This window comes from Pteropus medius, unplaced genomic scaffold (genome assembly GCF_902729225.1).
Source record: "Pteropus medius unplaced genomic scaffold, Ma_sr-lr_union100, whole genome shotgun sequence".
Lineage (NCBI taxonomy): Eukaryota > Metazoa > Chordata > Mammalia > Chiroptera > Pteropodidae > Pteropus > Pteropus medius.
The window spans coordinates 8,391,338-8,410,172 of record NW_024347791.1 but is presented as its reverse complement, the minus strand read 5'-3'; the positions used below and the strand labels follow the sequence as shown (position 1 = coordinate 8,410,172).

The following is an 18,835-nucleotide window of genomic DNA, read 5'->3' as shown; positions in this document are numbered from 1 at the left end:
TTCCAGCAGCCAGAGAACAATGAGTCAACTGAAAACACACATACCCAACAAAATATTGCTGCTGGAGGAGAATGACAACAACAAATAAATACTCAAGGAGATCCCAGGGTACACCCAAACATAAGACTTTCTAGATGTTAAAAAGAAAGAAGAGAAAGAAAAGTTTCCCAATGCAATAGACCCAAATTAGTATCCTGGAAGTCAAATACAATTAATATTTAAAGCACAGAGAAAAAAATATAAAGAAATCATGAAGGAAAAGTTAAGAAATTTGGAGTTTGGATCTATAGGATTTAACATGCAAATGATAAGAACCCCAGAAGGAGAAAAAGGAACAGATACCAAGGTATCGTTTACCAGCCCAGTTAAGGGAGGGATTTGTGAAGATACGCAAAGATTTTAAGAATGTCATCTTCACACCTTGCGTGAAGAATTTACCTTTCCAAAGACCATAATAACTAAACAGGTGAACTGGAACAGTTATCTACCTAGGGAACGATGGTAGTGAGCAGTAAAACTTGGAGTGTGTGTGTATATAGTTAAAATGGTATGGATAGACTGGAATATGTGTGCTAAAATGGAAGGTTTACACTAAAGGAAATTCTAATATTAGTTTAGAATTAAAACTGCTAAACATTGTAGTTTGTTGAGGGTTAAAAGCAGGTATTATCACTTTAAAATAATAGAGAAATATGGATCTAAACTGAGTGCAGAGAAAGTGAAGATAACTATTAATGGAATGGAAAAATATGGTACATTTTCCAAGTTATTAATAGGATAAAAATAGAATGAGTAGCAACTTATCAAATCCTAGGCTTTCTAGTTTTTTTCTTTTATATGAACTCTTTCTATCAATGGAATTTTGGCACATGTTACTACTTTTTAAGAAATATATATTGGTGAGCTATTTTAGTTATAACTTTTCAATATCTGAGAGGAAAAGTGGTTTGCAATCTTATTAGGTTTTGTACCTTCGCTCCAGGTTTACTCATCAGGAATTCCTTAGAATAAGTGAAATAATATGGAGATATGGCAGGATGAAAGCAAATATCTCTTTATAAATTATATTTTCATGGAAACTATTTTGTTTGAAATATTGTGCTGCATTGGACACTAGATTTACTTATATTCCAAAATGAAGCATTTATTGTAGGCCTGAGGTTAGACTTTTCTTAGTCTTTAATTTTTTTCTTTTATAAAAATAAAAGGCTCAGATTAAATGTCTAAGGTTATCTTTTAACTCTAAACTTGTAAATACAGATGCTGTTGGAAACAGATTGAAGCTTTTTTGTTAGGAAGTTTAATTTCCATGTCTACCTCTTGCTGACTGCTAGCAAAAGTCAGGTAACACAGTATATACTGAAGCATCAGTGACACTGCATAAAGCTAGGTGTGAAATATTTGTTATAATTGGCATAGCATTTTATAAGTAATATCCTGTATTTCCTACAGAGTCAACTACGGGATTTTCTGTCTGGTAGACAGTATGCAATAGATGATGAAACCGATCTTTATGTACCGACATCACCAATGAGTCAACACAACCAGGATAACGAAAAGGTAATCATAAATTGTGAATAAATTAAAGCAGGATGTGATCCCCTTTGAACCTCTATGAATTTGATCACACATTACAGTTACTATTTTTTTAATTCAAAAAAACTTTTAATTTGTTTAAATAAAACTGTATTTGCAAAGAGCAATACGTTGGAGACTGGTGAGAGTTACTTCATGGTTTTAGGCCAACGTAACAGGCACTGTGCAAAAACAGGTATCACTCTCAGTATCAGAAAAGTAGTTGAAGGTCCAGATTGCCAGAGTTCTTTGAATCTTCGTCTAGTGTCCCTTGGTAACTGCAGGATTGGTTCCAGGACCCACCTCAGATACCAAAATTCACAGATGCTTAAGTCCCTTATATTAAATGGTGTAGGTCATGTCTAGATTACCTGTAATCCCTAATACAATGTAAATGCTGTGTAAATAGTTGTTATACTGTATTGTTTAGGGAACAATAACAAGAAAAAAATACATGCATATTCAGTACAGATGCAGTCATCATAGGCCTAACTACATAGCACACATCAGCAACAATGTAACTTTCTTTTGTTTTGAATATTCTTATTTTTTTCTCCTGCCCCAAATCTTGACAAAACATATCTTTTCTCAGTACATCGAGGAGTACATTCATACATCAAGAGGGTAGATAGTTTACACATCTCTTTTTCGATCTGTCTTACAAGCTCTACAGGGTGGAAACAATAATTGTTATTGTGCCTTTTAATTAAGAGGAATGAACTAATTTGTACATGTAAAATGACCTAAGCTTTTAGAATTTTGACTTACAGATATGAAACATTATCTTAAAGGTATGCCCATGAAAAAAGATTAAGTAAATAGAAACCTATGGGTATTTACTGTAAGTATATAGTTTCCTCATTTAAAAAGTGATAGTTTCATTGTGTTAATCCTCTACTTTTTATCTTTTGCCTTCTTGGATTGTATTCTCTAGGAAAATTTTAGCTACTAGTTAGCTGATGGATTAGATTTTATGAGGACTGTTAAAGTAGCAGCCATCCTCTCAGCCATTTTTCTTTTACTTGCAGAGTTCTAATTTTTCTTTTTACAAAGTATTTTTGGAAGGCAATATATTTCTTCTAAAATCCCAAAGTAACTTTTTGGGCCGCAGTTCTGCAAAGATACATTTTTATCACCAAATGTGCTTACTAATGCTATACCAGAGTCCTCAAGTATATGATCAAAATGAATTTGAGAAACAATATTTTTGTTTCCTTATTTTATTTTACTTCATTTTATTTTTCCTAAGGTACTAAACTGTTGCTTTAGAAATTCTGGAGTAATGAAGAAAAATAGAATAAAGGCCCCAAAAGAAAATCATCAGTTAATTAAAAAATTCTGCCAGTATATTCTAGTCCAACTTTTTTTTTTGTCATTAAATGTAATTATGTGTTGGCAAAGAAAGTAAAAAATACTTGTATAAATTGTTAATCTTAATTTAGAAAAACTGACTTCAAACTGAGATTGAATATGTGCACTTCAGTAATAATTAAAGGATAGGAAAAGAAATTTGGAATTGTCAGAAAGCTTCAATAAAATTGTTCAACTTCTAAACAAACATTGCAAATACTCTGTGGTATGGATAGAATCAGTTTATTAAACAAATAAACAGAACAGTATCTTTATTTTTGGTATCTTGGTAAAAGCTTCAATCTTGTGGATTTTTTCAATTTAGGCCCTTGCTTCTGGACATCATAACTGTATTTATGTGGAATGCTTTGCCAGAGAGCCTCTTTAAAACCCACTTGCAAATACAAGAGCAGAGAAACCATAACTGCCATGTTATCTGACCATAATGATAGGAATAGATTTCCAATTGCAGCCATGGTTAAAAGAAACCCTCTAACTGTAAAGACTCCAAGATGTTTTTCCTTGATGTTTGCCGAGCATCAAAAGGACAAAATTTGCCAACCTTAAAGAGCAAAGGGTAGATGGGGGAGATTTAAGACCTGGTTTTGTACTCAGTAAGGATCAGATATGTACATACTGATAAATCCTCATTATTTCGAGATAGCAGAAGCACAATGAAACTAAACGTAGTTTTATGAAATTAACTGTAGAACAAGTAAAAATGTTTCTGATTACAGTGTGAATATCACTATTTCTCTACCTTGATTTTTTGGCAAATTGTGTTACTCTTCCTAAATATCAAAGGGTTAAAGAAGAGAGATGTTTCAGATTGTATTGCACTGTGAAGTTCAAATAGAAATCTTCGTATTATAGATTCACGTGAAGTATTGTGATTTACTATAAAAGTAAAGATAAAAGGACATTTGAAATATAAGCAGAAAATTATGCTATACCTTAGTTTATAAAACTTTAGGACAGATCTTAAAGATGATTTTAAATTAGTTGTACCTTAGAGTACTTTTTAAGGTAATGTGATAAAAACATATGAGCACTTATTTGATCCCACATAAATTATCAATAGTTTCAATTTCAAAATATCTAAAAGGGCCAACCAATTTTGAAATATCTAAAAGGGCCAACCAATTTTGAAATATCTAAAAGAGCCAATCTATGCAGAGAATTATAATTGGCTGGTATGCAGATTTATAAAACAGGGTGATAAGAAAAGGAGTATGTGAATAGCTGGCCACTTTGTATTGGGGAATTAGGGAGCCACTCTGCAAAGATAATAAATGCTAGTATCTCTAATATTTTAGGAAAAAAGTTCCATTGAGTTAATGTTTAAAATTCTTTTAATCAATTTTGCTTAAATTATATTTTAAGTCTATATTTCAGGCAACATTTTCCTGTCCAATGAGGCTTTTTTTAATTGACCCATGTTTCAAGAATTGTTTTTCACATAAAATTTAAATAAATCAAAAGCACGTTATTTTTAAAAATACTTTTTAAGATGTGTATTAACTTGAGACTTCCTTAATAATTATCTATGAGACTTCCTAATGACTTGTAATTTTTTCTTGCTACCTTCTTAATTCACTTTATTAGCTTTATTTGACTGTGTATGAAAGAACCGATGCTCATATCAAGTTCTCTCAAATATTTATCTTGTGCGTGAACGATCTATAGCTCTGTTTTAGGCTAGTTACTGTCAACATCAACTATTTTCTTAGCATTTGATTGACTCTTCATTTTAATACTTAGTTGGTTATTTGGTATTGTCAAAGTCAGTATCTTAATAATTCTCCCCAAATTTAACTATTTAATTCTGCCCTTATACATATTCCTGTAAGGGACATAGGTATAGGACTAAATAGTGCCCATTGGCCCATGCCCTAGACTTCAGGGGGCTTTATTTAGTGGCATATGTATGCAGGGGAATGGGATTAGGCCTCATCAAAAATGGAGACTTTGGACTGTATCATTTTCTAAGAACCAATATTTAATAATTATTAATAATTATGATAGTTGGTATTTACTCATAGCTTTTCATCATGGCAAGTTGGTTTCATGAGCAAGGATATGTTAATTGTCCAACTCAAACTTTTGGTTTATTTGGCAGTTCTTTTTCCTAAAGATCTGAGTGAGATATTGTTATTGAATGATTGTAAATATTTTTACTACATATAAAAAATTATGGATTTAGAACAACTTCAAAAAAGAAAATAACTATTTTATTGTACAGGTGAAGTTACTAGCAAAGAAAATTATTTGCTCATATTTAAACCTGCTAGTGAATTCAAAGAATGACTTGGCTCTGGCTCATATTCTCAATATTCCTGATAGAGGACTTGGAAGAGAAGCCTTCACTGATTTGAAACATGCTGCTCAAGAGAAACAGATGTCTATCTTTTTGGTATGAATATGTTACATTTTCAAGAATTTTCAAATAAAGACTCTTTGAACATTGGATCGTATACCTTACTGTAGAATTTTTATAACTTTAAATTGTTACTTAATGTTTTTGAAAATCCACAGGATTTTTATTTTTTACTATATCCTTCAAATTTGGTAAGGGAGAATTTCTCTAAAGCAGTTTTTTCCTACATGTATGCTATAGAATGCTAGCCAAAGGCAAAAAGCCCCTTTTAAACACTTCTTGAATAAATGTTTCCAAAGGCAAAATGTTTGGAAACAGTATATACCCTTATTGGATATACATAAATTCATGTTTGTATATCATAAGCTCCGAGAAATCCTGCCATGAAGAAATCTTAAGTTAACCTTGTTATTTAATCTATTGTTTCCGAAGTTATTTGACTATGAAAGTTTTCCTCAAATTATTGAAATTTCATAGAATTTGTCTTTCTTAAGATGTGTTTTGGAAAATACCGCTTTAGAATATTTCATTTTTGATGGAGATGCTTTTAATATATAGCCATTATATATGTATTTTTATCATTGTAAAGGTAAGGCTTTTTGAATTGCAAGTGATCAAATAATCTGAGGTTGTAAAACTAGATCAGACTTAGTCTATCTGGGCTAAATTTTTATTTTACAAATAAGGAAGCTACTGTTTGGAAGAGTTTAATTAATTGCCCAACCTTGACTAAATCGACACAGTTGACACTGAAAACCCCTTTGTTCCATGTAATAATTTCAGTAGCCAGTAGTCAACCTATATAAGAATATGTTTATAAATTAATTCTTTATAGTCAATGATATACTTTTATGAACATATCGTGCCCTTAATTTGTCTCCTAACTCAGCTTCTGGGTGTCTGTCGGTGTTGCCATCATCCTTGCTGGCATGAATTCTTCATGGCACCTGTTTCTTTGATTATCTGCTTCTGAATCAGAATGTGCATATGTCATAAAAGTGCTTCACTTGTATACCCAGAATTATATAAATGCATGTAACAATAAAGTAAATTATAGTTTTAATTTACTAAATTATTAATCATAACTAAATCATCTGTTTTAATCCATAGGTGGCCACATCATTTATTAGAACAATAGAACTTGGAGGTAAAGGATATGCACCATCACTATCTGATCCTTTAAGGACACATGTAAAAGGATTGTCTAATTTTATTAATTTCATTGACAAATTAGATGAGATTCTTGGAGAAATATCAAATCCAAGGTAATGGTTTTTCATAATTTACAAATGTGTGTAATTAATCTATCTTTAAAACTTCACAGAATTCGAGGTAGGAATATAAGAGCTAGGAATATAAGAGCTATTGAAATGACCAGTCATCAACCAAACAGTAGGGAGAAGAAAGAAAATATATAGATGAATAAAATATAATCATGTGACTAATCCCCCTAAATTTCTGCCTCTCTGTGATTGCAAAATTTTTGCTAAAGTCAAAAGACATGTTCGAATTAAATTTGATTAGAGAAGAAGGTTTACCATTTACCTTTATCTGGAAGAAACAGTTTTTTAAAGACTGAAATGACCTAATAGGTAATTCCTTTAAACTTTTTATTTGGCAATAAAGGAAATGCATATCAAAAGTAAGTAAGGTAATTGATAAAGATCTTATGAATTCTCTGTTCTATTTTTTGCTAGTTTTTTTTTCCTCATTTTATTACGCATAAATCTTTGATTCATCTGGAATTTGTATTCATATGATTTTGGAAGTAAGATTTTTTTTAAATCTGATAATTATAATATAGGTATATTGGATTGTGAGTGATTATTAGATTAATTTAGGAGGCTGAAGTAGGTTCTGTATTCTAGCAATTGTGGTAGATCACTATCAATTTGGTTGGTGTGCCATTGCATAGTACTAATAAAATAACTGGAATTTATTGAACACTTATTATGTGTCAAACGCTGTACTGCGATCTGTATGGGGATTATCATTTATCACAACAACCTTACTATATAGGTACCCAATTTAGAGAGGAAGACACTGAAGCACTGGGATTAAGTAATTTACCCTTGTCTCACTGTTAGTAAGTAGCAGAGCTGGGATCTGAACTCAGCCAGTTCTGACCCTGGAACCCATTCTCTTAATTACTACATCTTATTACATGAAACTTCTTTCCATCTTGAGATTCCAAGAAGAATTTTTTTCAGGATTTTATTCTGAATTGTATCCTTCTGTCTTTTTATATGGATATCCATTACAAGGAAGTAAATTTGGAAGAAGGTTTTGAATATGACTTGTAGTCAGTATCAGTGACATCTTATGAACTCCTAGGTAATACAATGGCTGGCCATTTTTTCTGAGATAATTAATTTTTAAAAAGTTTTTTTTTAGCAAAGTGATACATGTATATTTCGTTAGTCAATAGACATAGACACATACTTTTCTTCCTTTATCCTTCTAATACAGTTATATGATAATTTCAGGTTAAATCATTAGGTTATATTATTGTGACTCTATAAATATTGCGTCTAGCTAAGCTATATGATATATTGTGATTATACTTTTTTTGTATAAATTTTTGCTTTTTTCTAGAGTTATAATTATCTTTTTTCTTTATATATTTTTATCATCACTTCTTTATCAAGCTTGTCAACAAATCTATATAATTTCCTCTTAGAATTAGGTCATTTATCCATTCTGATTTTTGCCCTTGAAGACATTCTTTTTGGAGAGTCCTCTGTCTTCATTCAATCTGTACTTTTGCTCACTAGGCTTGTTTCAGAGTGGCAACAATGAAGCTTCATCATCACCTTATGAATTTTCGTTGCTTGTGCCTTGTATTCTTGATCTCATGACTTTATTTTTGATTGGTGTACCCCTTATTTTTCTCATGTAGCTTTCTGAGAAAAAGTAAATGAGAGACAAATATCTTTATTTTACTTTCATGTTTAATTAGGTGATCCTACCGTGTTTTATTTATTTAATCTTTAAGATTATCTACTTCTTGATGATCTTTGTTCTATCTAAATTGAGTGTTTTTGTTTGTTTTGGTCTCTTTCATGTTAGAGATATTCCTAAAATGTATGGTAATTCTGGATTGTCCTTTCATATTTAAGAACAAAGCTCTATAAAGGTGATTAGCAGCTCTGCACACTGGACTTCATTATAGTTTGGTAGTCAGTGGCTCTTTGGTTGAGGATTCTCCAAATATCAGTAACGGTAGGTCTTTTTGAGGAGACTTTCCCAAAAATGTCTACAGAGGAGGTATCCTTTAGTCTCTTTCTGAAAGCTGTAAGTCTGGCTAGCAATATTCTAGGATTTGAGGTAGTGTAGGTTGATACTGAGTCTCCTAGTTCAACATGTAGCCTTTTACTCAAAACCTCTGTTTTCAGTCCTTGGTGCTTCTAGGTCTGGAGCTTCTCTGGCTTAGTTTCTTCAGAGTGAACCTACTTTCCATGCCGAGGTGAGAGAAGTGTGCTAGCTTCACTTGTCAGAAGAAGAAAGGATGGTTAGGGGTCTAAGTGTTCATTTTTTAGATTTCCAACCAGCTTTCTTATTTGCAACCCCACTTTTACCATAGTCTTTAATATTTTCTTTAATATCTGAGAATATCATAGGTTGTTTTTTACTGGTGTCTCTTTTAGCAGTTACTTAGTTTTAAGCTTTCTCTGTTCTGGGTAGTCAGTCACCACTTGTCCATCTACTTTTCATCTTTCCATACTTTCATAGTATTGTCTCTGCTATCATTGGATATTGTCTTCTCTCCCATTTTCTCTTTTTTCATGGATCTAAAAAACTTTCACCTTTTTGTCACTTTCGTGGGATTTTGGGGAGGGAGCAGATATAAATGCATATGTTCAATTGAATGTGATTTGTTAAAATTACATTCCCTTTGGAGGAATTTCTGGTTGGGGTAAGTTATCAACAAAGTAGAAGTATATTGGTACATGCACATTTGTGCAGCAGGGTAGAAGTAATTTTAGAGGCATCTAAGGTGAGAGAATAGACTTAAGATCTTTATATAAATTCTTAAATTCTTCAGTAAGTTATCAGCCAGTTATTTTGGATATTCTGTCTAGTTATAATGAGTAATTACTCTGTGTTCTAGGGAAGACACTGAAGAAGTGGGTGTCAAAGTAATGGGTATATTCAGACGAGTATCTGGATAGTCGACTTGAGAAATCTTTATTTTCTTTTTTAGGATGATTTTTTGTATATATTAAGTATATATTCATATCATAACTTTAAAAAGTAAAGTTATTAAAACTTGAAAACATATCCTTCCTATGCACCAATAGAAGGATATACAGAGGAAAGCACAGTTGACCTAGTTTTTGAGAGTCAGGGATAAGAATGTCAGGAATGCTTACCTGGAGGGTTGTTGCAGTTGAGCTTAATCTTGAAGGATGAACTTGAAGTAATTAGCCAGAGAAGGAGAATGGGGGTGAAATGAAGCCCAGATGGGGAGAAGGAAGGATATTTCCTACAGTGAGCACAATATATGTAACCTATTGGGACATTGTTTCATCAGTTATTCATTTTGTCTTATAGTTTCAACTTCCTCTTCTACTAGTACTTTAGCCACACGATTTATAAAGATTTTAAGAAAAAAAACAAACTGTCTTCTCATACCATCATCTTTTTCAGTTCCCTCTCCTTTTATAGCTCAAATTCTTGAAAAAAAAATATTGTTTTTATTCCACTTCCCAATTTCTAATTATTTGTTATATATTTCTCACTAGACTGTAAACTCTACGAGGGCTTTTTTGGTTTTCTTCACAAATATTCCCTGGTCCTAGCACAGTTTCTGGCGCAGAGTTGACACTCAATATTTATTAACTTGTCTGTACTTAGCTGATTCACACTCATTCATTTTTCTACTCTATTGAAGCTGTTCTGCCAAAGATCACTTATGATCTTTGAGTTGTAGTCTTTGGTTTCTTTTGAGTCTTCAAATTTGATCATTTTCTCTCTTAGAACTCTTTTTCTCCATAACTTATGAAATTTCATTCTCTTATTTTCCACCCAGCTTTCTGACTATATATATTCAAATTCTAAATCTATATTTTAGTGAAATTCAAATCTCTTTCCTGAATTACAGAAATATTTCTTTGACTACCGATGTGTTGTTACCTCAAAGGCAACTCAAACTTAACACGTCCCAAATTAAATCTTCCATCTTTCCCTGAAAACCTGCTTTTCCTCTATAAGTACTCAGCTTGATAAAGTCTCTCTCCCTCCAGTCACCCAAGCAGAAACCTGGAACAGGTCTTAAACTTTTTTTTTCTCTTTTCTCTATCCCTTCAGTCACCAAGGTCCATCCACCAACATTTTTGACATTCTTTCTCATCTTTATTCCTTTAACTACTGTCTTATTTCCATTCTTTATACTGTCTCTTTTCAGACTGACTTCCATCTTTTCTTGTCTGGATTTTTTCACTTATTTCTGATTTGTTCATTCTGCTTCCAGTCTTGAGTTGCCCCATCCTATTGTCCTGAGCGCTGCCAAAGATCTTTCTAAAACAACAAATTTTACTTCCATGATTAAAACCCTTCAAAGAGTCCATATCAGGTACAGGATAAAATTAGTATGATATACTGATTCTGTACTCTAAATCCTGGCTGTATTTTTCCCTTTGGCCTCTGTCTCGTCATCTTAAAACTTAAAGATAAAAATGTATTTAATTTTTGTAACTGAGGATAAGTTTGTACTACTTGTCTTGTAATAGGGTGATGGTAAGGAATCACAATTATCTATGAGTCCAAAGAAAGATGAGGAATAGACAGAGGGAAGAAATCAAAGTATCTATTCTCATATCTTTCCATGGCCAAATTTTCATTGGGCCATCTTAGCTATAGTTTGGCTGCATTTCTACCCTTTGCCAGTAGGTGCCACCATAAAATGCATACAATATTTTACCTGAAAAATGTTTTAAATTAGAGGTTTCAGTTTACATAAATTAGTTCTCTTATTTTCAAATATTTAAGATTCTGTATTTCAAGTTTATTACACAGCAACTTTTTAATTCACACCTGCAGTATATATATTAGACTAAATATTATACATTTATAAAATATTAAATCTGATTAAAAATATCCACTCCAAAATCCTAATGTTACATTTCTCTCATTTAAAAATACTTTAGAAGCATTTTGATACATTTTATGTAGGACCTTTAATCACATTTAGTTATTAGAGATATAATTCATTTTAGCAAATAGTTATCAAATTCATGAAGATGGTGAGGAAAAGCCAATCACTCTATATAGTAAAAGTAGTTGGTAATTATATTAAAGTAGTAACAATCATTTCTGCATTATTGCTTATTGTTCTCTTTCAGTCACTATGTTTTGATACAAGCTTAGGAATTTAATTTTGTTTTTGCTCACTAGCCTCATTTTTCTTTTTCTGCTCTAGGGCTCTAATGTGATGCATTTCATAGTCAGGAGCTACAGTTTGCCTTTCTCACCTAAATTCTTCTATTAATGTTTATCCAGAATAGTCTAGGGATCGTTCCTGAATACCTCCTTCTTCCCTTACTGCCACACTCAAATCCCTCCATACCTTCAGTATCTCAGTGTATCACGATCAATTGTGACCTCTTAAAGAGAGAGTTTTTTTCGATTTTTTTTATTTCCAGTGCCTAGCACAAATATCCTGATGTCATTTGAGTTAAAACTTCAGGAGTTTCTAGGCTTTAGAAGCAAGTGTTTGAATTAAGCCATTATGTTGCTGAGCAGATATTTGAAGAGTTAATGGTTGGGTAGTATGTAGTGAATGTATAGCAACAGACCAGTCATAACAGTAGTGCTTGGGGTATTTTGCCAGGTCAAAATATTGACCTTGACAAGTATCTAAAATACAAATCTTATAAATTTTTTTTCTAAATAAAATATAAGCAGTGAATTATATCATCTTTAAAATTTAGCATATTTGTTCCTGTGGAAGGAATGAGAATAGGGAGGCAAAGGTGACTTCAACCTAATATCATTTAGTGCTTCTTTTTTTTTTTGATTCTTGTAATTGCCTAAGACATTCTTTCATATTTTATTATCCTTTTGACTCTTTTCCAAAACTCTTTTCCATTAGAGATTAATTACCAGAAAAAGCACATAATGTTAATTGTGTTTTCACTTTGGCTACATTTCATTCAATTATTTTCTGTGCTTTTAATTGAAAATTAAGAAAAACTTAGTTGAAAAAGAAAGTTCCTGTATATGTAAAAAAATTCTTTGAGTTTCTTAAGGGTTCTGACTATGGATGTGTGGCAGACCAGGTCTGCCGATTGACCTTTCCATTGACAATAATTAATGCTGGATAACATACTTTAAAAATGCTTCTTAATGCATTGATGAACAGTAAAATGTAATGACAATACAGGCCAAAAACTAGGGGAAGGAAGAAAGCCAGAGAGGGAAGTCAAGAAGGGAAGCCAGCTTTTATTTTGAGAGTATTTGCTGAATTTGTTGATTTGGAGAGTCTGTTCTTACAGCCACCAAAGTCTGAGGGGACAAGACAAAACCCAAGGACTTCCCAAGGTCAGGAGTCTATTAGTACATACTCACCCTACAGAGCTAACCCCTTAGTGTAAAATGAACTAAGATAAGGCCATTAACCTGATAAAGGGTCTCTAAGAAAACCTACTTAATGGTAAAATGTTTTAGCATTCTATTTAGGGTTTGAAAAAGACAAGAGTTCCTGCTTCTAATCGTTTCTTTTCAATGTTAATAGTAGATGTCCAATTCACTGTAGTAAGGCAAGAAGGAGAAATTGAAAAGGAAGTACAACTCTAATTGATGATGATATGATTATATAGGTGCAAAACTCCAAGAATCTAAAGATCAGTTATTCAAATTAATAGAGTTTATCAGTGTTTGTTGGGCACAAGGTCAGTAAACAAAAAGCAATTGTATTTCTATACCATCACTGATAGCAAATGTTAAAAAAAAAAGCTTCAAAAATATAAAGTACGCAGAATAAATCTAATAAAAGCCATAATAGCTCCTTCCTCCTTGGAAGGTTCAGATGGAATTTGAAAGTCTCTGGTTGCCCTCTCCCACCCAGGGCTTTGTGTCCTGATCACAGTGTTACTAGAGATTTTTGTCCTCAGGAAAACCCCATTCATCCTGTACGCCCACCACTCACAGCTTCCAACTTTCCACTCCAGCTCTTGTTTATTCCTTTCTTGGGGAGAGATTGGGTGATTCTTGGAGATTTCCTCCTGCCAAGCTCAGTAAGATGTTCCCCAAAAGTATCTAGTCTGTCACATTGTAAGTGGAAACCCCCTAAGTGCTTTGGTATTGCTGCTGCTACTACTACTACTACTACTACTACTACTACTACTACTACTACTACTACTACTTTGGATAATAGTAAGTATATATCTTTTGTCTTAACTATTAAAAACTTCAGATTGTTGTATGCAATAATGGTCATTTATTCAACAAACATATCAGTCATTCATTCTGTGAGCCAAGTGTAAACTGGTAATATGAAAATTAGTAAAATACGGTTCTTTCCTAAAGGAGCTAATTTTTTCCTGAAATGTTTCCCAAGCTCGTTTAGTCATAAGAATCACCTGTAGTACTTTTAAAACAATGCAACTATTCAATGTCCGTCTCTGGAGATTGTGAATCAATAGGGTGGGATCTGGAGCTGATCTTTTAAACAAATACTGCACATGATTCTGCTGATCAGGCAAATTTGGGAGACACTGGTCTAATGCACTACCATACATCATCTCTCTCCATTTTTTTTCTAACTTTCCTTTTCTATTTGGACCAACTATTTAAATGTAAGCAATTGTATTTCCAGTGATTGTTAGGGAACTTGGCTTGTTCCCTAAAAAAAGCCTGGCAATGAGCCGGTGAGGATGAAAACTTCAATTCATAATTTCCTTTATGCCACTGTAAAATTCATGGAGTTTAAGTAGCATCCCCAAGGTAGAAAGTGGTGGAGCTGCGACCTGTGCTAGGCACTTGAACTCCACACTCAGATCACACCACCTGCTCATTTGGCACTGTGCAGCCTTTCCAAGGATACTTCTAGGGATGAACATCTCCCAGCTTTAAAAAAGAGCCCCTTTCTATTGTTGGACACCTCTAATTTCTTCTAGTGAACCAGAATCTTTCCTCCTGTATATTTCTCATATTGGTTTTAGATCTGCTTTCTAGAGCAGGAACTGCAACCCAAATTCATTCAGGTTCAGGCTAGCATAAAGCAACAATTGAAGGCAGGTGTTTTAAAATATTTGTCTGTTGGCCATAGCTGGTTTAGTCTCTGGTTTGCAATATCATATGTTTTAGGTCAGTCTCCATCCTTACCACCTCTTTGCTAGCCCAGAGCAGTATGTGTTCTTGGACAAGCTATTTAACCATTTTGAGACTCAATTTTCTCATCTGTGATTTAAGGGTAATAATACTTACTGCATTGGTTTTTAGGTAATGTTATGTAGGATTCTAGGTATTCAATGAGAGGTAGTTGTTTTTTGTTACCTTAGTTGTATCTAAAGGTATATACGTTAAGTATATTGCGTTTCTATAACTGCATCTGAATCTGTTATTACACATCACATATAAGTTTTCAAATAAAGAAAGAAGTAACTTACCTTGTTGAAATGACTCGCTTTTAGAAAAACTTTTTAATTTTGCTTCTAATGTTCTCATCCTTTTCTTAAATGTGTTACCGTTTGATTTATAAGATCAAAGCCGTATTCTTTGACAAGTGTTGATTAACTCCGAGAATTATATTTTCAAGCTTATGAGTATATTGGCATTTCTAATACTATTATAAAGGTGGTCTTATTTCTATTTTCAGCATTGCAGGGGGTCGGATACTCTCAGTGATAAAGATGCAGTTGATTAAAGGCCAGAACAGCAGGGATCCTTTTTGTAAAGCAGTAGAAGAAGTTGCTCAGGATTTGGATTTGAGGATTAAAAATGTTATCAGTTCTCAACAAGGAGATGTAGCTGTTAGCACCACTGACATCAGTCCTGCCCGGGTAATGAGCTTTTTATTTATTATCCTTCTGTATAAAACATGTTCTCTTCTACTTGTTGTTAAACTGGTTTGCTGTTGCTACTTAAGTCAGAAGAATGTGTTTCCTGTGTTATGTTTTTGAAAATTTAAGTTTCTCAATAGGATTATGTAGGATTATGTTTGACTTGGGAAAATCATAACATCTTTGGACCAAATTGTCTGTGTTTGTTAAAGTAGGGCATTGGATAATCTTCGATATCCCTTCAAGCACTAGAAATTTATAATTCTCGGATATTAAGATATTTTGTCATATATTTCAATAATTATCCTTATAAAACAATTATTTTCCTATTTACTCAGATATAAAATAAGAGCCTGGTATCTCTGGTTCTGACCCCAGTACTAGGCACTCTATAGAACAGCAACAGAAATGGTTTCTATTCAGTAGTTTATTTTTCTTTAATAGAATTTTCCTATCTCTATAATTTCTTATTTTCTATGTCCATTGCCAGCACACTGCGAACATTAGGAATTTCTGCATAGTTAGAAATCTTTTAACTCCATATTCCTAGAACATTCACTTCTTTTTTTTTTACATAATCAAACATTATATAGTATTATAACTATAGTATTATGTGAAAAATTGACTACCAAGTTTTTAGCTCTAGAACACAGTTTTAGAGTATGTATTTCCATTCGTTGCAGTTTATTCAAGTAACAAAAGCTTCTTTTCATTAGGTGTGATTGTGATAGCCAGTGTCTGAAGAAAGACTTTTACTTATTTTTTATTACTTATTTATTCATAGTCCCTGGGGACTATTTTTAGCTATTTTTCTATAATAGTGCATGTTTTTAGATTAATTTGCTGGGGTAGATTCTGAGTTGTTGCCCTATGTATCCCATGTATGTTAACACTTCCAGTGACTAGCTTGGCTCAAATGACAACCAGATTATTACTAGAAGTATAAATCAGAAATTGTCACAACTCAGATAATTAAGAGCATCAATCTCTCTCATTTCTTGTCACAAGAAATAAAAATATGAATGACCTCGTTCTTAATAGTGTATTTTCAACCAGATCAGAAATCTTTGAAAAATATATCCCAGTAATTCTCAATGAAGTTAATATTAGAAAATGTGGACTTCTTTGGTGCTAAAGAAAAACATATATGTTAAGCACTAGATTATGATAGGTAATTTGTTAAAATTCCACTGTGGCTATACATTATAGTTCACTGGGTGCCCGAGCCTGGGTCAGCCAAGTAGAGAAAAGAGGCCAAGACCATGGTGATGAAAGTTGAGGAAAGTGTCCTAGCAAGAGCAACTTTGATATCCAGGCACACTGTCCAACAACCTTATTGGTTAGGCACTATATCATTACCCCTATTTTACTCGTGATTTAACAGAAGCATATTGAGGTTGAGCAACTTTCCCAGGGTTCTGTAGCACACAGAACTAGTAAGTTGGTATCAAACCCAGTCAGAAATGCTCCAGAGTTTGTATTTACATGTATCTATATATAATGTTATATTTTTCCTTATTCTATCTAGTCACTTTTTTTTAGTTCTCCTGTTTTACTCTACTTTTTTAAAATCTTCACTGCTACTCTCTTCCAAACTAGACTGTTAATCTCTTAATTTGTCATCCTGAATCCAGATTTAATAACATTCTTACCTTGGAATATGTTTTACACATTGCTATCATTTTTCTAAAATCTAAATAGTATTGTTTTATTTCCATCTTAATAAACCAAGAGACTTTAACTCTGTAACAGACTGACATAACCTCTTTGCCCCACATCAAAGCTTTCCCAGACTCATCTGACTATCTCCCTCTCTGCTACCCTGTTGTTCAGCCATATCGTGCTACCTTGTCTCTGAAGTTACCAACTACCCCTTTATTTCTCCTTCATGGAGCTATCCTTGATTCTAAGGTAAATTGATCACAACCTTTCGTGTGCTCCCTCTGCACCATGTATGCATACTGTTAGATATAGCACTTAGCAAACTCCAAAATGCAATTATTGGTTACTTATTAATTTTATCAAGGAGACTGAGTTTCTTGAGGCAGCATTTACCTTGCAGCCTTAGTTTCAAACACACTGCTTGAGACTTAGTATGTACTGATCGGTGATTACTGAATAAATGATTGTCAACTAGCTTTTCATTTTTATATTTAAGCAGATATTTATAGCCATCTGTGGGGTTGGTATTAAGATCACCAGAACCCCATCTCTCTTTGGTATAAAAGAGAAAAAATACACAAAGAGGATAAGTCATGAGGCCAAGGTCACATAGCTAGATAGTAGTTACATTTTCTGACTTAACACCTAAAGTTATTTTGGCCAGAACCTAATGTCTTCCTATGATGATACTATTTTTTTGTATTCTTTCATGCTTCTGGAAGTTGATAAGATTGATTTTAGGATGACTTGAGGGAGAAATATTCATGTGCCTTCAAAGCCACTTCTCGTGGCTGATTTTTTATTACCTTAACAACATAGGAGGAAGGAGAACAGTGGTAAATGAAATGGAAAAGAGTGGCTGATTGACCCAGCTGGGGTGATTATGATCATTACATAAAATTATTTTTTGTTCTAGCCAAAATCTTATGCCATAAATCATGGCACAGCATATTGTGGCAGAGATACTGTGAAAGCTTTACTAGTTCTTTTGGATGAAGAAGCTGCCAGTGCTCCTACCAAAAACAAAGCAGAGCTTTTATATGATGATGAAGACGCAAGTCATTATAATGGAACTTCTATTCTTACACTTTTTAGGTAAGTAATGTGGAAGTTATATGTATGTGAATGTTAATTCTAGTCTATAAAGGGAATTTTTGAAAAAGTGCCCCATTGATTATAAAAGAAATACATGCTATGGTAGGAAAAACTTGGAGACTACAGAAAGTGTGAAGAGGGAAAACAAAAGTTAGTTAAAAGGAGATTGAACATTTGAATGTGAGGAAGTTCTATATAAAAAGATAGTATTTTGTAAGAGTATGACAGGTTTTACTTGTTCTTGTTTTTTGCTTTGAAAATATTTATTTGCTTTGCTATGTGTGACAAGAACTTTGCTAAATGCTTTTACTTGTATTATCTCAGCCCTCATAACAGCTTCTTTTAATCATAACCTCACTTTATAAGTAAAGAATTAGAGACTTGAGAGAAATATTAAGTAATTTACTAAGAGAGCTAAGTTAGCAAGCAGCAAAGTGTCTTCCTTTAAAGCCTGGGGTCTCTGCTCCAAGGACTGTGCTCTTCTGTCTGAGAAAAAGAGAGAGCATAGCACCAAGTTTGCACTGGAATTGACATTTACTGGTTCTTCCTCAAATTATGAAGAAAAAGGCTTACTAACTTAGTGTTGATATTCTGTTCGAGACATTAATACTCTTCAGTTTTAACAACAATTAGGTCAAAATTTAATAGGTCGTTGATATTTTTAATTATTGAGCATTCATTTATAAACATTAAAAATTTTAGAACAACCATTTTAAATTATATTTAGTTCAGTGCAGAGAATTTTTACAGTCAATCCTACCATTTGATCTTT

The 18,835-nt window shown here is 32.9% G+C and overlaps 1 protein-coding gene across 4 annotated transcripts in view; it reads left to right on the top strand.

The window, feature by feature from the left end:
* PARPBP (PARP1 binding protein) overlaps positions 1–18,835 on the top strand; it is a 46,533-nt gene that overhangs the window by 15,485 nt on the left and 12,213 nt on the right. For 3 of the 4 annotated variants that reach the window (XM_039877954.1, XM_039877957.1, XM_039877955.1), the window contains 5 exons: positions 1,453–1,560; positions 5,168–5,338; positions 6,413–6,567; positions 15,123–15,306; positions 17,885–18,063. In XM_039877954.1, coding sequence (XP_039733888.1) covers positions 1,453–1,560; positions 5,168–5,338; positions 6,413–6,567; positions 15,123–15,306; positions 17,885–18,063 — 797 coding nt within the window. The remainder of the gene's footprint in view (positions 1–1,452; positions 1,561–5,167; positions 5,339–6,412; positions 6,568–15,122; positions 15,307–17,884; positions 18,064–18,835) is intronic. The other variant, XM_039877956.1, reaches the window with a different exon arrangement.